Source organism: Sus scrofa, chromosome 6 (genome assembly GCF_000003025.6).
Source record: "Sus scrofa isolate TJ Tabasco breed Duroc chromosome 6, Sscrofa11.1, whole genome shotgun sequence".
NCBI lineage: Eukaryota > Metazoa > Chordata > Mammalia > Artiodactyla > Suidae > Sus > Sus scrofa.
Window position 1 is genome coordinate 60,892,800 of NC_010448.4, and position 11,882 is coordinate 60,904,681.

The following is an 11,882-nucleotide window of genomic DNA, read 5'->3' on the forward strand; positions in this document are numbered from 1 at the left end:
ATTCCCTTTCTTCATTGCTATTTTGATAATATCTTGGTATCGAATGGTATGCTGGGAGTGCCCACTGTGCCACAGTGCGTTAAGAATCTGACTGCAGTTGCTCAGGTTGCTACAAAGATTCAGGTTTGATCCCTGACCTGGCACAGTGGGTTAAAGTAACTGCAGCTCAGATTCAATCCCAGGTCCAAGGAACTTGCATATGTTGTGGGTGTGGTCATAACATTTTTTTAAAAAGTAATGCTGTCTTCATATACAGTTTCTTTTATAGTTCTCCTTTTCATTCTCCATCATGGAACACTTTAACAATGTTGATAATTTTCCTTATAGGCTTTATAGAATGTATTTGTGAAACTATATGGGGTTGTTGCTTCTTTTCTTGGGGAGGCAGTTCTTAAGATGCCCTTCTATATTTCTTCAACAGTAACTGGCTTGTTTAAATTTTCTATCTCTGGTGTCAGCTGTGGTAATTATAATTTCTTAAAGTATCATACGTTTCATCCAGGTTTTCATATTATTTAGAGAATTGAGTTTCAAAAATAGATTCACATGATTCTTTTAAGTACTTAGGCATCAGTGGTTATTTACCATTTTTTTTCTTGTGTTTTCTCTCATTTGTCCTGACAGTTTATATATAGTGTTGGCTTTCTAAGGAACCATAGATTTGATTCGTTTTCATTAGGTCTACTGTTTTCTAATTCATTTATTCCTACTTTTATCTCTAGCAGTATAAATCACCATATATAACTTATTCCAGTTTCACTGAGATTCACTTTGTACTTTTTCTAACATCCTGAATTGGATCCTTAATTCATTTATTATTTGCTAATGTACATCATTAGGGCTACAGGTGACCTACCAATATCCACTTCTTGAAACTTTGAGAACTAAAAGCACACTACAGACCAAAGAATAAACTTACCTCACTGGAAGCTCACTTCCTTACAATATATGTCTATAGGCTCTTACCTAGCTTTCTAAACCAAAAAAAAAAAAACAGCTTTCAAGCATTACAGCAAAAAAAATTAATAAAATAAAGAAAACAAACTGAGCTGAAAATCCCAAGTACAATAAAAGTGGGGAGATGATGGACAAGAAGGAGGTAACATGAGTGAGCTAATTTCTTCATCTTTCATATAGGTGTCAGAAGATTATGTTTTGAATCTCAAGTGGATAAATATTAAGATACAATTTAAAAATATATAAAGTCATAAAGTTAATTACTCACAGAACTAAAAACTCAAATTCAAGGGGTGGGATGGTATGACAGGGGGAAAAAGACCTTAACAATAAAGCAAAAAGAAATAATGATAAGAAACACCATAGAATTCCTGTCGTGGAGCAACAGAAACGAATCTGACTAGGAACCATGACGTTGCGGGTTTGATCCCTGGCCTTGCTTAGTAGGTTAAGGATCCAGCATTGCTGTGAGCTGTGGTGTAGGCTGCAGATGCAGCTTGGATCTGGTGTTGCTGTGGCTGGGGCGTAGACCAGCAGCTGTAGCTCCGATTAGACTCCTAGATTGGGAAGCTCCATATGCCACGGGTGTGGCCCTAAAAAAGCAAGCAAACAAACAAACAAAAGAAACACTAAAGAGAAGAATAAGCTATATAACAAGCTATAGTACTTGTTAACTTGATAAGTCACATTTTCTTTTCTTTTCTTTTTCCTGGCTGTCCCTGAGGCTTAGGGAAGTTCCCAGGTCAGGGATCAAACCTAAGCCACAGCAGTGACAATGCTGAATCCTTAACCTTGAGGCCACAAGGGAACTCCAAGTGACATTTTAAAGAAAGGAAACTATTTAAACGAGTTTGAAAAACTGAACACAAATCTGTCTAAGAATTCAGAGATGAAAGTCAGGGATGATTACAACAATACAGTACTTGAGCAGAACTAGATAAACATCAATGGAACATAAAAGAGTTCAGAAATAAGACTGGGAAATCTGCAGGAAATCAATAAAGGTAATGGTGGTATGGCTACTAGTGTGGAAGAGAAGATATACTTAAAAAACAGTGTTAGAACAAGAAGTTTTGGAGTTCCCGTTGTAGCTCAGAAGAAACGAGTATGACTAGTATTCATGAGAACATAGGTTCGATCCCTGGCCTCGCTCAGTGGTTAAAGATCTGGCATTGCCGTGAGCTGTGTCAGACATGGCTCGGATCTGGCGTGGCTGTGGCTGTGGCACAGGCCGGTGGCTACAGCTCTGATTCAACCCCTAGCCTGGGAACCTCCATATGCCTTGGGTGCGGCCCTAAAATGATCAAAAAAAAAAGAACAAGCAGTTTCAATTTGGGAAGGACATTGACAGGTATTTTCCAGTTAAGTATCAGAGGGAAGAAATACCTTTAAAATTGTTTTCCCAGTTCTAGTTCTCCTGTACTTACCTGGGCACAGGCCTCCTGTCGTCTCACCTGTCACCATCCAGGGCTCTTTACCTTGCTCAAGTAAGGAGATAACATCTGGTTTAGAAATGCAAAGACCTGCATAGAAGAGAAAATAAGAAAATTATCTCTGCGGTGGATATTCCAGGGCTATGACACAGTAAAATGGTACGGAGAGAAGAGAAACACGGTAGGAAAACGCCGATAAAGACGTGAAGGACTACAGAGGTGGAAAGACTTCCACGGGGAGGTGGGAGGACGAACACATTCTTACCCAGTGAAACCAGGTTCCCGTAGTTCTCTAACGTCACCTTCTTGTACAAAGTCCTTTGAGCAGGATTCAGCCATTCCCACTCGTCGTGGGAGAAGTCTATGGCTATATCCGTGAATGTCACCGAATCCTGAAATGACACGTATAATCTTGCTCAATCAGTGTACATGCCCTGACTTAGCTACTTCTAGGGTAAAGGATTATTATCATTTAGGAAAACAGAGCTGTGTGTCATTGCACTGGGGCGGGGGGGTCCTAAATGACCCAGGTCAGGTAGGTAGTTACGGAACAACTTTTCTGCCTGGGTATATTGTATATATTAGGAGAAAAGGAAAAAATATGATAGCCTCTGCTCTTGAAGCATTTTATGGTGTGAGAAGATATTCTCACATGAAAAAAATAAACGTTGACTGCATTCGAAACAGTATAAGCAAGCACTAAATTATTTTACCTATGTTGGGCGCTAGCTCACTTTTCTTTTTTGGCTGCCTTATGGCATATGGAGATCTTGGTGCCTTTTCTACATGGAGAAACTGAAGAATTCTGGGACTGCAATAGATAAAGTTTCAAGGAATGATGCTGACCTGAGGAACATGACTTCAATTTCCACAATATATTCTAAGAGATCTTAGATATTCAGAGAAGTGCCTACAAAAATGAGAGAAGAAAAATGCCTAGCCAGATTATTATTATTATTTTCTCTTTTGGCTGCTCCATGGCATACGGAGTTCCTGGACAAGGAATCAGATCCGAACCACAGTTGCAACCTACACGACAGCTGCAGCCTGTCACAGCTGCAGCAATGCTGGATCCTCCTAACCCACTGTGTGGGCCAAAGACTGAACCTGCATCCTGGTGCTGCAGAGATGCTGCATCCCATTGTGCCACAGCAGGAACTTCCATATTACTAACTTTTTTGGCCATGCCCATATCATGCAGAAGTTCCCAGGCAAGGATCAAACCCTCACCACCGCAGTGACCTGAGCCACAGCAGTGACAATGCCAGATTAACACAATGAACCACCAGGGAACTCCCATATAACTCTTCTTTTTGAAACACAAATATATATTTGGATTGGGAAACAACTCATTTGGCAAGTTGTTTTTTGATAATCTGCTGAGAAATTTCAGGAAAGATTATATGAGGTAAGCACATAACAAGCAATGTGTGTTTCATTATAGGGGCTGAATTTTTACCAACCAGGAAGGTAGTTCTCATTTTTTCCATTTCGTTATTTGTGATTTCAGTTACATCAACATTTACAAACAAATTTTAAATACATACCAGAATAAAACCGGAGAAAAAGTTTAGATTATTTCAAAGAATTCAGATTCTGGCACTGATTAGCTGGGCGATCTTTGCCAAGTCAACTAACTCCTGTGTGCCTCAAGATTTCCCACCTAAAAAGTGGGAATAATTTTAGTACCTACTTCACAGCAGCACTGTGAAAATTAAATGAAGTAACAGGCACAGTACCTCGCTAAATATTCAAGAACTGTTGGAGTTCCCATCGTGGCACAGTGGTTAACAAATCTGACTAGGAACCATGAGGTTGCAGGTTCGATCCCTGGCGTTGCTCAGTGGGTTAAGGATCTGGCATTGCCCTGAGCTGTGGTGTAGGTTGCAGACGTGGCTCAGATCCTGCGTTGCTGTGGCTCTGGTGTAAGCCAGTGGTTACGGCTCTGATGAGACCCCTAGCCTGGGAATCTCCATATGCTGTGGGAGCAGCCCTAGAAAAGGGAAAAAGACAAAAAACAAAAACAAAACTGTTACCTATGATAACAGTGAAAGAGAGATGGGAACGAAAGAGGAGGAGGCCAGGAAGAGGTGGAACTTTTGGTTTAAGATTGCAATGAAAGTCTTACTTAAACTTGATTTATTTCAGGATGCTGTAATGGTTAAGGACATAGTCTGTGAAGTCAGACCAGCTATGTTCACATCCTATTCCTGTTCTGCTCAGCAAACCTAAACTATTAGTTTTGTTTTTAACCACTGAAGATATTTTTTAATAATTCAAAAGAACAGCCTACTGCACTGACATATAAATAGTTACCATTTCTACTGCATTTCCTTCATTCCTAATGTTCCAAATTCCCTCCGGTACAATTTCTCCCTGAAAAACTTCCTTTAGCAATTCTTTTAGAAATCTGTCAGTGAAGTTTCTTAGTGTTCATCTACATGAGAAACTATTTCACCTTTATTCTTGAAGGCTATTTTTACCGGACATAGAATTCTTGGCTGACAATTCTCTTCTGTGAGCATTTTTTTTTTTTTTTTTGTCTTTTTGCTTTCTTAGGCCGCTCCTGCGGCATATGGAGGTTCCCAGGCTAGGGGTCGAATCGGAGCTGTAGCCACCGGCCTACGCCAGAGCCACCGCAACTCGGGATCCGAGCCACGTCTGCAACCTACACCACAGCTCACGGCAACGCCGGATCGTTAACCCACTGAGCAAGGGCAGGGACCGAACCCGCAACCTCATGGTTCCTAGTCGGATTCGTTAACCACTGCGCCACGACGGGAACTCCTTCTGTGAGCATTTTAAAAAAGTTGTTCTACTTCCTTCTGACTTCCATGGTTTCTGACGAGAAATCCAGAGTTATCCAAATTACTGTTGTCCTGTAGGCTTTGTTTTTCTTTGGCTGCTTTTGAGGGTTTTTTCCCCTCGTCTTTAATTTTCAGCAGTCTGATTATGGTGTTTCTGGGCAGGGATTCTCCGAGTTTATCACACTGGAATTTGCTGAGCTTCATAGATCCACACATGTACCTCTTTCACTGAGGTTGAGAATTTTTTTCCTTTTTTGCTTTTTAGGGCCGCACTTGCAGCACATGGAAATTCCCAGGCTAGGGGTCAAATAGGAGCTATAGCTGCCAGCCACAGCCACAACCACTCGGGATCACAGCTGCATCTGCAACCTACACCACATTTGCAGATGTTGCAACCTCCCAGCAACACTGGATCCTTAACCTAAAGACAGGAATCAAACCCGAGTCCTCATGGATACTAGTTGGATTTGTTACCGCTGAGCCATGACAGGAACTCTCTAAAATTGAGAATTTTTCAGCCATTATTTCTTTCTTTCTTTCTTTCTTTTTCTTTTTTTTTTTTTTTTTTTGTCTTCTTGCCATTTCTTGGGCCACTCCCGCGGCATATGGAGGTTCCCAGGCTAGGGGTCGAATCGGAGCTGTAGCTGCCAGCCTACGCCACAGCCACAGCAACGCAGGATCTGAGCCGCGTCTGCAACCTACACCACAGCTCACGGCAACGCCAGATCCTTAACCCACTGAGCAAGGGCAGGGATCGAACCCGCAACCTCATGGTTCCTAGTCGGATTCATTAACCACTGAGCCGTGACGGGAACTCCTCAGTCATTATTTCTTCAACTTTTTTTCTACCTCACTTTCTCCTCTTTTGGGGGACTTCAATGATAGAAATTTAAACATTTGGTATTGTCTTAAGGGCTCTTGAAGCTCTGTTCATCCTTTTTCTCGCTGTTATTCATTAGATGGTTCCTATTTATCCTCAAGTTCACTAACTCTCTCGTCTGCCATCTCCATTGTGCCATTAAGCCCATCCAGTGAGCTCAGGTTATTAAACATTTTCATTGCTTTTTCATATTTTCTATTTCTTTGCTGAGACGATCTTTTCATTTGTTTCAAGGATGTTCACCTTTACTGGTTGGAGCACTTTCATGACAGCTGCTTTGAAGTCTTTATCAGGTAATTCCAACATTGGTGTCCTATCAGTGTTAGCATCTGGTGACTACCTTTTCTCCTCTGAATTGAAATTGTCCTAGTTTTTCATTAGCTGAGAATTTTGGATTGTACTACCAACACTTTGGATATTAGGAGACTCTATGTCTTATTTAAATTCTATGGAGATTGTTGGCTGATATTCTGTTCAGGATGCAAGTTCTAACCAGTCTTCTGCGGCTGTGGTTTTAACAGCAATCCCATTTTCAATGCCTCTGCATCGATATGAACCTGTGTCCTACTTATACCCCACTCGGTGGCCAGCCCGAGATGTAGACAGTGGGATTCCTTAGTTCACGTCTCACAGACACAATATGCTCTTTAGAGTCAGATACCTGCATGAGCAGCTCAGAGTAAGCTGCTTAAAAGCTCATAAACCACCTCAGGTTGACTTTCTCCCTCTCCAGTACTTTGTTTCCCAGGGGGCTCCCCTTTTCAGTCCCCATGAACGAAGCAAAATGATTTTTTTGGGGGGGGGATACACCCATGGCATGCACACGTTCCCAGGCCAGGGATCAAACCCATGCCATAGCAGGGACAATGCTGGATCCTTAACCCACTGAGCCATGGGGGAGCTGCCCCCCTTTCCCACTTCTTGAGCCTAAACTAGAAGGTTTCTCCTCCTGTTGTTTCTATCCATACCAACTCCCACTTCTAATCCTGTGCTTGCTGAATCCATACTTAGATACTGGGAGAGAAAAAAATATATATATACACATTGCAGGTATGGTGGGATTTCATATTTGGGGTTTATTTCCCCATCTGCCTATATACTTTTTAGAGACTTCAAATTACTGCTCTATGCATTCCGTCCTCATTTCATAGTGGCTTTCAGTGGGAATGACAGGAGCAATGTTCTCAGCCCATCTTACCCAGAAACAGGACTTCCCCAAATTCAGTGCAAATTATTCTTATTTTTATTTCTTTATTTTTATTCTTTTTTACATCAGCAGCATATGGAAGTTCCTGGGCCAGGGGTAACATCAGGGGTGAGGCATATGCCACAGCCATGGCAACATGGGATGCAAGCCACATCTGTGACCTATGCTGCAGGTTACGGCAACGCCAGATCCTCAACCCACTGGGTGAGGCCAGGGATTGAACCCACCTCCTTACAGAGATGTCGGATCCTTAACCCAATGAGCCACAATGGGAACTCCATAGGAAGTCCACTCTCCACCTGCAGCAGTGATCCCACCGTATAAATAAATGTTTTCTACCTTTGCATTTGTTCAACAGACCATAAGCTCTCTGAGAGGGGATTTAGGGACTAGGCAGATCGTGGAGCTCGACACTCCTCTAAAGATGGTATTTCTGTGTTGTCAGAGACTTATGGAAAAAAAAACTGAGCACAAGGGAGGGCCTGACAGCGGGTTATTTCTTGAGTGAAAAATAAACAACGAATGGGAAAAAGAGGAAACTCTATGAGAGGGCACTGGGCTGTGTGCGTCTACCCACAGTGCCATCACTCCTCAGAAAGAGAGGACCCAGGAACTCGGCCCCAGAGTGCAACAATTTTCAGAAGGAAACAAACATTAACAAATCCTGAAGAGCAAGACTATATTTTAGGAGGAAAAAGGGACTACTAACCAGGGACATGGTTTTAAGAAGTTCAATTCCCATCACCACCTCTTCTTCTCGGCACCTCATGTGGAGAAGGGCTTTACCCTGAGAGGGCACAGCTGGGGGGAGGAGAAAGGATTGGTGAGAGACTGAGTAACTCTAGCAATCACAGCCTGGAAACTTTTCCCTTTCCTTCCCTCTGATCTTCCCATATCTGTTCCCTGCCCTCACAGTCCAGCCACTCACTAGGAAACCTTTCATTTACAGTTGGGGCTCTGCACTGCTCTGGATTTTCAGGCTGAGCACAATCTCTCTCTCGATCAAAGACACCCATCCTTTCACAACAGACATGTCCTAGGCATGCTGCAAATATCACTACCCTGATCTGACCTTCACAGCTGTCAATGAAAATAGGGACCATGGCCACTACCGCACACATGAAAGTTCTGGAAAATGAACTTGTGCACAAGTCACAAGCTTGTAAACAACTACTCAGGATTTGTAAAAAGTCTATGAGACATGAAAAAAGCCATCTTCCCCAGAAAGGGGCATTACCTTTGTTACAGCAGTCCAGGTGGCTTGCAGAGAGATGGACCAAAACACCGTCAGGAGACCCAGGTTCTCATTTTGCTGTGTGACAAACTATAGTTCGGAAGAAGTCCCCTGTCCCCCGCTTTCTCCTGAATTCCACTGCTTTGGAAAAGCAGTATTATAATGATGACGATGCTAAGAATCAACACCTATAATGTGGCAGGGACTATAGCGAGTGCATTACTATGAGCGCACTCAACCTTATAATAGCCCTGTGAGGTATAGGTCACCATTTTACTTAACAGAAACTGGGTCAGAAAGTTCAAGAAAAAAAAACAAAACAAAACTGCAAAGCGGAGGTTTGGGATCTGAATTCGCGAACTTATTTAACCCCCTCAGGGTCAGTTTCTTCAACTGTCAAAAGTGGTTAACGATACCTACCTCAAGCAGTTGTGGAGGGGATTGCATGAGAGCTGGGACACAGGGGACTCTGGATCAGCCCGTCCTGGATGTGAAATCCTGGCTCCTCCACCTACTAGTGATCACTTGTCTTCTCTATTCTTCAGTGTCTCATCTGTAAAAAGGAGATGAAATGGTCTCACTTCAAAATGTTGCGAGGTTTGGAGTTAACATCCCCCAAAGGTCTTAGGACTGGGTCTGAGAGTTCCCGTCATGGCTCAAGGATGAACGAACCTGACTAGTATCCATGAAGACGCAGGTTTGTCCCTGGCCTTGCTCAGTGGGTTAAGGATCCAGTGTTGCCGTGAGCTGTGGTGTAGGTCGCAGATGCGGCTCGGATCCCGTTGTGGTGTAGGCCAGTAGCTATAGCCCTAATTTGACCCCTAGCCTGGGAACCTCCAAATGCCATGGGTGTGGCCCTAAAAAGACAAAAAAAAAAAAAAAAAAAAAAGAGAGAGAGAGAGAGAGAGAACTGTGTCTGGCCTACATTGTGCACTTAGCAAACGTTAGCTTTAGTTACTGCATGCAATAAAACAAGCTAAGCACAATAAAGCTATGAGCACTGCTTCTCCCCCCCCCCCACTTTTAAATTAAAATAGTTGATTTACAGTGTTGTGTTAATTTTTGCTCTACAGCATAGTGACCCAGTCACACACACACATGTATATATTATATTATATACATTCTTTTTTATACTACCTTCCATCGTGTTCTATCCCAAGAGATTGGACATAGTTCCCTGTGCTGTCCAGGGAACTTCATTACTTATCCCCTTGCTCTTTATTCACTCTGGTTGGGAGAGTGCGGGGTGGCGAAAGACAGAGAAGTGTAGCAGTTTTGTTCATGTGTTAAAAGGTGACTAGGCCACAGAGAGGCTGGGATCCCATAGCACTTCCAGATGAGTTGTGAATCTGGCTTTCCTCCCAAGTCCCATCCTCCAAGATATATGGGGCAGGCCTCTAACAAGTTAAAAAAAAAATTAAATACTGAGTTCTTTCTTGAAGAGCAGCAGAGCACTCAGAGGTAAGGTTCTCATGCGGAATGCTCTCCCCTTTGGGTGTTTGGAGCTTCCCACCCAGACCAGAAGGAGACCCTGGATAAGTCAAGACCCTTCCCTGAATTCAGCTCCATACTCCGGCCAGGGGTGACGTCCAAAATCTTTGGTCCACCGGACTCTGAGGCCAGGGACGTCCTGCTGTAGCACTTGGGCCCAGGAGCAGCACCCCGAACCTTAATTTCCACTCCTACAGACACACCGAGGTTCTGTCACTCTTACCTCTATACTCAGTCCTGTGAACTTGGGGACGTGGCCCTACTTCCACACCTTCCAGGTGGGACTGGCAAGAATGCTCCAGAAGCCGCAGCGCCCCAACCAGGCACCTTCTCAGGCTTCGAGGGCTCTGGGTGCTTGAGTCTTGTGTGTGTGTGTGTGTGTGTGTGTGTGTGTGTGTGTGTGTGTGTGTGTGTGTCCGCCGGAGAGGAGGAAGAGGGAGGAAGTGGGGGTGGTCTCGGCCGGCGGTGTTTCCAGCTCTCGGGCAAATTCCTTCATTCGTTCCAGGACAAGCCGCTCCTCACATGCAGCTGGGACGTGCAGGTGCACAAAAGACAAGCGCAGAAACACAGGCCCCAGACTCACACTTGACTCATCCTCGCCCCCCAAGTCACATATTACACATGTACCCGACTTCTCGTCCCAGTCACACTCACACACACACACAACGCACCGCCACAGTCAAGCCACACGCGCGTGTTCAAGACGTCCCCTCCCCCACGTGCTCAGACAGCAACGCCGACCACTCGGCGCCTCCCCCGACCCCGGGGGTACCACTGCCACCGCGCCACTTGGGCTTTCTCCTCCGAACCTCAGCTCACGCCCACGCTGCAAGTCCTCGCCGGAAGTGGGCGTGTCCCCCAGCGCAAGGGCCCCTGGGAAAGGTAGTCCCCACAGGGGCGGTGGCGGCTTTCGGAAATCAGGCGGTGAGGCTGCCAGGCAGGGATCGTCTCCCCGGCTTGGTGACCACTGCCTTCTGTTCCCTGTTGTTGCCTCCTGGTCCGAACTAGAGCCGCCTAGAAGCTTTTCAGCCCAAACTTTGGGTCCCAGAAATTCCAGACACTTCCCTGCTGAGAGCCGAGTCACAAGGGCTTCTGGGAGCCGCCGCCGGCTCGGAGTGCGCAGGCGCATTGAGCTGGTGGAAAGCTTTGGAAATGGGCGGAGCTTAGGCGAGGGGTGCCTAGGGGGCGGAGCCTACAGGATCTAGGCGCGTGGGAGTTTGGATTTTGCCTCCCTTGTGCACTTGGGGCTGTGTGTGTGTGTGTGTGTGTGTGTGTGTGTGTGTGTGTGTGTGTGTCTGTGTGTGTGTGTGTGTGTGTGTGTGAAACCTGTCTTGTTTCATGCCTACCAGTTGTTTCTCTCTGATAAAATCTACTCTCCAGCCCATTTTGTCTCTCGCTGCTAGAATGAGGGTCCTTTGAACATACACCTTTGAGTCAAGGTTAGCGTCGTATTCCCAGTGGCTGTAAGAGTTTTTAACACATAGTAGATGCTCATTTTTAAAGAAATTACTTCATTTAGCATGGCGGTTTCATCCTGACACAGCTGTGCGGAGACTGGTCCACACACCCACGTCCAGACTCTAGCTTTCCGGGATCCAGTTTCCCGCAGACTTCATGGACTCCATCACGAAGTGAAGGTCTGGCTGTGAAGACGCCAGCTCTCAGGAATCAATGTTTGCATTTTTTTTTTTTTTTTTTTTTTGTCTTTTTAGGGCTGCACTAGCAGCATATGAAGGTTCCCAGGCTAGGGGTTGAATCCGAGCTGTAACCTCCGGCCTAAGCCACAGCCGCAGCCACAGCCACAGCAGTTGCTGGGTCCCAGCCGCATCTGCGACCTACACCACAGCTCAGGGCAACGCCAGATCCTTAACCC

At 44.9% G+C, this 11,882-nt stretch overlaps 1 protein-coding gene across 6 annotated transcripts in view; it reads right to left on the reverse strand.

The window, feature by feature from the left end:
• The window catches only part of ZNF470 (zinc finger protein 470), a 46,861-nt gene extending 35,737 nt beyond the window's left edge, over nt 1-11,124 (reverse strand). Inside the window, exons 1-6 of one of the 6 annotated variants that reach the window (XM_013998858.2) lie at nt 10,819-11,124; nt 8,939-9,071; nt 8,522-8,544; nt 7,994-8,085; nt 2,656-2,782; nt 2,385-2,480 (exon numbers count right to left, since the gene is read on the reverse strand). In XM_013998858.2, the coding sequence (XP_013854312.1) occupies nt 2,385-2,480; nt 2,656-2,782; nt 7,994-8,053 (283 nt within the window). In that variant the 5' untranslated portion in view covers nt 8,054-8,085; nt 8,522-8,544; nt 8,939-9,071; nt 10,819-11,124. Of the gene's footprint in view, nt 1-2,384; nt 2,481-2,655; nt 2,783-7,993; nt 9,072-9,190; nt 9,376-10,232 lie in introns of all 6 variants that reach the window. The other 5 variants (XM_013998854.2, XM_013998857.2, XM_021095087.1 and 2 more) reach the window with 5 other exon arrangements.